Raw genomic sequence first — 7,664 nt, forward strand, 5'->3', positions numbered from 1 at the left:
GACCCTCCCCCCCCCCCATTTGGGGAGGTTGGAAAGGCCCTTGAGCTAGTCTGGACATTGTGAAGTAGAGGAAAATCTCTTGCCCATGTTCGAAATTGAACCCTGGTTGTCCAGCCTGTAGCCAATCATTACACAAACTGAGATATCCCAACTCCTTGCAAGGTTTGGTTACGTACCCAAGTGTATTAACTTTAAATAATCAGGTCCCTGTTTATGACTTGATTCCATCAGCTGACATGGGGACATAAAATATGCATATGAAAATTTCCAATGACTACCTGTTATTTAAAAGCTTTATTTTGTATTAAATTGTTACACCTGATGAACCTTGATACTCATTCATCTGTCAAAAAGTTCAGGACGTCTCTTATAAAATATGCATATGCAAAGTTGATGGATGATACCTATTGGAAAGCAGGAACTTGGAAGGTTGATGAAAGTGTAGGATAATAGAGAATATGTTATTAAGGGGAAAAGGTTGTAACTAGAAATGAAGTGGCTACAATATATCCAATTACATGCGTTTGGCATTAAATCTTCACACTGTGTCATCACAGTTCTTCAAAACGATATGTCTCATATTTTGTAACAGCTTTGTGATTTTTCTTCAGTTCTTATCAAAATATACATGCACCTTCATATTCGTCTGTGCTTCATTGTAAAAGAAATATTCTTTATATACATACTTCAAGTCCTAAAATAAGTACACCTGCAAAACATATCTTATAAATGTAGATAGAAATATATGTTACAAATCACGGTACAGGAAGAAAATCTCAGAATCACATTCAAACAGAAACTTGGTACTAAAACCTTAATAATACACCAAATGTACCTTTTTCCCTTGCCTAAACTTCAAGTGTCTTAACAAACCTATACGTTCTTAAAACTGAACCACATATATTTATTACTATAGGATTCTGACGATGGTGTATAACACATAGAGATATTGGGTTTTCGGTAGATGGATAAAGTCCAAAAACCCAATATCTCTATGTCTAACGTGCATATCACTTAGAAATGATAAATACATGTATAAAATGCACAAAACCCTGCCATAAGGTACGTAATCGGGGGTAAACATACATGTAACAAATCAATTATAAAACTGTGATGTACAGACGAATAATTAATTGTGCTTACTCATTGCGCCTGGTGGAAGAGGAGGATTTCCCACCGCTGGGTAATTATAGGCCATTTTATTTGAAGCAATCCTTCTATATACCTCCACACAAAACCGATGACATGGGGCTATGGCGTGGAGGGCTGCACCATGGGAACCATATAATTCTCATACAATACTGGCTCTCTGTACAATATTTCACGGTAAGAAACTGCAGAGAACTGCCTTCTGTACAGTTCAGATTACAATCTCTTAACACATTGAGTTTTTTTCTTTCCTTACATTCATTAACAGCGAACACCTTACCGAGACTCAAACATTTCTGCATACAACTCCCACGGTTCACAACATACCACCTAGTACAAAAGTACACATGCGTAATCCAACAATCCCATGCCACGGATCAGCTACATGTGACGTAAGATAATCATAAATACTACTGTCAGGGATCATTATGTATAATAATAATAATAATAATACTGCATAATTTCACGCGTTAGGGTGAGGGCACACCAAGGAAACTGGAAACCACAATGCTCACTTCATCTCAAGCAGCCACCTGAAACGGTCGGGATCAAGTCCCGATGAGGTCATTGGATTTTTTCAATTGACCTAATCCATCAATCCGCACTATGGCCCTGGAGTCAACTCAGCCTCTTAACAAAAATGAGTATCAGGAATTAATTAAATAATTTTCCTGGGAAGTGAAACACGGCCGGCGCGTAAGGCTGACAACTTTACCACCATCTTTGAGCCGATTGTCTAGATAATGTGGGACCCTCAACGTTTCACAATACTACGGGCCTTCACGGCCTGTTAAAGGGATAGCTTTACTTTATTTTTTCTACTGTGCAGTGATTATATTTCTTTATTGCTTCTTGCAGTAGAAGTGGAGAGAATAAGCGTAAGCTATGCCTCTAGGTCCTTAATATCCAGTAGGCAGAAAAAATTAAAATTCAACTTTCTCAGGGATCCAGCATGGTATGTCTGTTTTAATTCATTATGTGTTGCTTAAGCATTGTCGTTTATATTAAGATTGTGATTTTAATTCCTGTGGGAATGGTCACATGAATTTCCTGATGTTGGAGAGTCAGTGACAGAGGAGCATTATTAATTGTATCAAAACAAAGAAAAAAAAACAACTTTGAGAACTCATGAGGACATTTTCCTGTTACTTATTTCTAGTCATAGAAATCTTTTGTTGTGAATGTCGTTGTTATATATTGGTAACTTATAATCCAATAAAGAAATTAAATTTAGCGTATGTCTGGATTAAATTTATTTAACATAACCCCAAAAATTTAGTACATGCCCCATGTTTGTAATGTTTGCCAACGAATTATTTCTAGGAATCGAGGCAGTATGTTGTACTCTTATATGGCTCTGGTATTGATAGGAAAAGTTGGGATATTCTGCACTATTTATTTTGCTAGAGCATTGCACAACAAATATTTGTGGAAGATATTTCTCTGAAAGTAATTTCACTACAGCTGAGAGGGTACACCTCAATAGAGTGGCAGTTCCATATGGCCCAAATTCTGCTTCAGTCATTCCCACAACCTCCTTTCCTTTCATTACCTACCCCTTCCTTGGATTCCTTGCCCTCAGTTATAACTCCCAAAGATAATATGTTGTACCTCACACCACCTACAACAAAACCCTGGTACCCTCTGCTGTAACACCTACCATGCAAACAGTTCTTCCACTTTCTTTATGATATCTGCACTGGAACCATCACCATCAGCAGTCAACACATTTACAGTGAAAGAAACCTCTTTTCAAGGTTCATTTCATTCCTTCAGTTGTTATTTGGGTAATTTAAGGGCTATAAAGATCCACAGCACAATCTCCTTCAGAATGGAAGTCAAATTGGGGGGTCCCATATTTATGGCATGTAGAGGAACTTTCACTCATGATATGAGTATATTCCAGTTCTGCTTGTCCACAAAGCTCCCTACTCTGTTTCCAGATTTTGCTGCGGTTGCATAACTGCAGAGACCTCTGGTGGATGAGTGGGAACTTGAAATTACTTAACCCAACTGTAGTACACTGGATAACAGAGAATCAGTTACACATACACCAACCAGTTGAGGTTAAGAGCACAAATGACATGATTAGTGACCATTGTGCAGATGGCAACCTTCTCTTTTCTTCTGAGCTGAGATCAACAATGCTCTCAGCTCCTTTTGTGTCACTAGTCAAGAAAAGAATATGTGTGCACATACATCACACTAAACATGTCACAGAAATTCTCTCATAAGCAGACTGACTTTGGATATTAATTCGAGTCCAACTGGGTCCACTCAGCACAGCCACACTGATTGGCCTACTGTAGCCTGCCCTGGGTGATTATGACAGAGAATTTGGTGGAATGAAGATTGGCAGGGGAAACCGAAGTACTCGGAAAAAACCCGCCCCAGCACCACTTTGTCCACAACAAATCCCACTTGACCAGACCTGGGTTTCAACCTGGGCCACTGCGGTGAGAAGCCAGCAACTAACTGCTTGAGCTATGGCATGGCATTTATGTTCATATTTTTTCCCACTAGGATCTGCCTTCCTCTGCTACACTGTGTGCTGCACACAAACGTTTTTGTGCTTCAAATCACCTGTGTCAACATTCATGCAGTCAATTTTGCTTGTAGTTTCATCTTGAAGATTGGAACTGCAACAGATGTATGAAGGAACACTGGCTGGACCCAGTTACAAGAATATGGGACAGAAGAAAATGAGCTTGAAATTCAGAATCACTTTAATTTCATTAGCTATATATGATGTAAAGATTGAAACAGAACTTAACATATTGATACAATAAATATACCTAAGCAGTTTCTCTAATACAGGAATTTGAATTCTGAATGCATTCACTAATACCATACCAGCCTGTAATTTTATAAGTATGTTTCTAAATAATCTGTAATGAAACCACAACACAACTTTCAGCATTGAAAATTAAGGTCACGTGTTCTAATTCATGTCAAATATCCCGGACATGATGTTCAGCCTTTGTGTGTTAAAAATACAGTTGCTACTACACCTCTTCTAACTGCTTGACAATCAGTCAAAATTATCATACATATACTAATTATGAGTGGTGATGATGATAACTTCCAATAAAATTCTTACAAGAAGTTTTACACTAAGTTTGGCTCTAGAGATGACCAATCTAAGAACTGACGAAAAGAAACAAAATGTTTGTATATCCCCTTCTGAATGTCGGAAATTTTACTAAATGTATCTGTTTAGTATAACAAATCTGTTGGCAAGTCAATGATATAAAGTGCTGGTAAAATCATTTCATTGGTTTGCCAATTCTCCCATGAAATCTGAATGTTATACTGCACTGAAAAAAGAAATATACAGTCAAATATTTCTTGAACTTAAACACAGTAAAGCATTCAAGTTTAGCTACCACAGCCCCTAGTACATTTCCTTTTGGTACATCTATGAATATTAAATGCCTGAATTGTAGTTACATCACATGTTCTCTGTTATATAACGCACAAAACATTTTCCCTTCAGCGTACATATATGGGAATCACATTACACTATATTATGAAACAAATATGTGTAAATCTGAACATATATTCTTTAGGACACATGACTGGCTTCCCATATCTCCAAATTCTAATATTTTACAGTATTTCACGCTGCATAACAGAAGTGCATATCTGTGTATTTATTACATGATTAGTATGGACTGCATTTCTGTCACTCAACTCTTAAATTTCATAATCAAATATTTAATTTGTAGACAATTCAAATGGACAAGCTTATGGATGCACAAACATTCTTTTTGGAAAAAATCCCATTATGTAACCAAGATCCAGAAGAGTATACAAACAACAGAAAGTTTAACAAGAATATTTCTCTGACTTTGATGCCCATTCATCATTTGAAGTACATTTACCTGAAACAAAGATGCTTGTAAAATACTTTAATACACTACTCACATGATAACTATACATTTACCTGTCCCACTTCCAACCACTATACTTTTCATCTCAAAAAGTTATTTGCATCTATCAATATGTGTATGAAAATTATGAAGACAGAGATTAAGGTCACAATGAACTGCAACGTTTTTCTTCTCTTAAGAATGAGGATGCAGTGGTCACATCCTACTGTAAGGCTATTTCAACAATCTCAATTAGCCTGGCCTCAAGTGAAAAAAATCTTGACTGAACTTTTGGTTCTACATCACACTTTCAAAACTGAACACAAGTACTTGTACATGGGTTATACCAAAATGTGCGTGGAGAACAGCAAATTATTCACCCAGAAGAGACAATACTGAATTATCCATCCCATAAGCATTCCATACTGTGTGATGACTGTCCAACCTTTCATGGCTGGTGCAGGAACACAATATAATTTCATAGACATGTTCATAACAAGAATTAAAAATGTATCACTCTATAATCCAGTTCCATAAAACATTCTTTATAATGACATACAATTTTGTAAAACTTCTAAAAATCAGAATATCCTGTCTAAATTGTTCATTGCATTTCCATGTAGTAGTATTTAATACAGCAGACAAGACCTGAAAGTAAAGTAGCTATTATAATCCATAATCACATTTTATGATTACATTTCCCTAAAGCTGAAGCTTTCACAGTGGCTAAAGTTGATGAAATCTTCTAAGGCTATCAGCCGTGTCAATTGCTTAAAAATTACCGATGTTCCAGTAATTTTTAAGCAACTCACACGGCTGAAAGCTCAAGAAGATTTCATAAGATACCTTTTGTATTGCAAGCTGTTCTACTGCCAGTGCATTTTAAACAGAAAAAGGTGACCACAACTTACATTAATGAATTTCTTTGAATTCTGAGATGGAAGCAGTTTTTAAGTGATGCAGAAGACTATTTCCCTGAAAGAGGATCAGCATATTACATAACAGCATTGGCTGAAAGAACTGTAACACTGCATTTTAATGTGATAAATAAATAAAATTTTAATTCCCTTACAACTATTACAGATTTCCATAGCCAAGATGTTCAACAAAGCTTTCAGATATCAGTATTTTTAATTGACTGTTCATATATCTTTCAAAAAAATTATCATCGGCATAATTCAATTTTAAATTAGGCTCCACAGCTAAGCAGTGGCTATATAAAGTTGAGGTTAGTAAACTTGATCAAACACTTAAAAATGAAAATTTAAACTGGTTAAAAGCAACCAAAAAATTCAAAGGGAGTTACGATACACATAATATGATTCATGTGTCTTAGGAAAGAACCCAATAACGGAAACATTCTCAGTCATTTGATACCAGCTGTTGTTGATATGCTGACATGCAGATTTACAAAAAGAAATGTCTGACTCAAATCAGAATGTAGCCAGAAAGTAAGAATAACTGTCCAGCAAACACAATAAAGCCAACAAACAAATTAATGGGAAAATATAATAATAATACAATTTCTTTATTAGAGTCCGTCACAACACAACAATATAAAGGACTGATTTTAAAGGTACAGCCAGTTTGTCCTATGTATTTCAATGGACAGTCAGCACATTGTAGTTGGTAAACTCCACTAAGGTTGTACTTATCATTTTTGTTTTCATTTATATTTAACATATGTTTTATATTGTTTTTTGTCCTGTATGAGATACCAACTTCAGTATTCTTAAATGAATTGGTAACTGTTCTGATTTCATGGCCAAAAAAGGTAAAGGTGGTCCATTTCTTTTTTCTTGCATGGTATTTTTTATGGGGGGGGGGGGTTGTATTTCTTGTATGGTATTTAGTGGGTAGTTATTATTATTTAGTATAGTTCTAACAATGTTCTCTTCTATGTTTTTGCTTTTATGCAAAAGGGGATATTGATTGAATCGATTAATGAGAAAGTTTATAGCAGCAAAAAAAGAAAAAAAAAATGGACCACCTTTACCTATTTCAGTTATGAAATCAACTATTACCAAATTATTTAAAAATACTGAAGTTGGTATCTCATATAGAACAAAAAAACAATATTAAACATCTGTTAAAAATAAATTAAAACAAGAATGATAAGTACAACCTTAGTGGTGTTTACCAACTACAATGTGCTGACTGTCCATTGAAATACATAGGACAAACTGGACATATCTTTAAAATCAGATTCAGAGAACACATAAGAGACATAAAAATAATGGACAAAGTTCTAAATTTGCTCAACATATACTGGACACCACACATGGATATAGCATGATGGACAAAACTTTGGAAATTCTATATATCTGCAAGAAAGGCCGAACACTGGATACTTATGAAAGAGTTCATATTTATAAAATCAGCAAACAAAATTTACAACTGAATGATAATTTTACTGAAACTTTTAACCCTATATATGTTGTAATCATCGATGCATACCAAACATAATCTACAGTTATATCTCCCCTCCCGCCACATCCTCACACACCCTATCCCTCCCTCTCTTGCATAAACTTCACTAATAACATACATCACAAAATTCAGTTGCAATCTAGATTCCCTACAGAACAGACATAATACATTGTAAGAAGAAACAATAAGTAAACAATACAACTATATCATCGA

General features: G+C 35.4%; 1 protein-coding gene and 1 long non-coding RNA gene across 3 annotated transcripts in view; one reads left to right on the forward strand and one right to left on the reverse strand.

Moving 5' to 3' along the window:
- LOC111869491 (ecto-NOX disulfide-thiol exchanger 2) overlaps nucleotides 1–1,497 on the reverse strand; it is a 48,547-nt gene extending 47,050 nt beyond the window's left edge. Inside the window, exon 1 of one of the 2 annotated variants that reach the window (XM_023861062.2) lies at nucleotides 1,144–1,491. In XM_023861062.2, coding sequence (XP_023716830.1) covers nucleotides 1,144–1,198 — 55 coding nt within the window. In that variant the 5' untranslated portion in view covers nucleotides 1,199–1,491. Of the gene's footprint in view, nucleotides 1–1,143 lie in introns of both variants that reach the window. The other variant, XM_023861063.2, reaches the window with a different exon arrangement.
- A 434-nt stretch (nucleotides 1,498–1,931) lies between these two features.
- LOC111869492 lies at nucleotides 1,932–6,992 on the forward strand. The gene is made up of 2 exons (XR_002843674.2): nucleotides 1,932–2,104; nucleotides 3,673–6,992. It is a non-coding gene; the product is annotated as an uncharacterized LOC111869492 (long non-coding RNA).
- The last annotated feature ends 672 nt before the right edge of the window (nucleotides 6,993–7,664 follow it).

Source organism: Cryptotermes secundus, unplaced genomic scaffold, assembly GCF_002891405.2.
Source record: "Cryptotermes secundus unplaced genomic scaffold, Csec_1.0 scaffold2244, whole genome shotgun sequence".
Classification (NCBI taxonomy): domain Eukaryota; kingdom Metazoa; phylum Arthropoda; class Insecta; order Blattodea; family Kalotermitidae; genus Cryptotermes; species Cryptotermes secundus.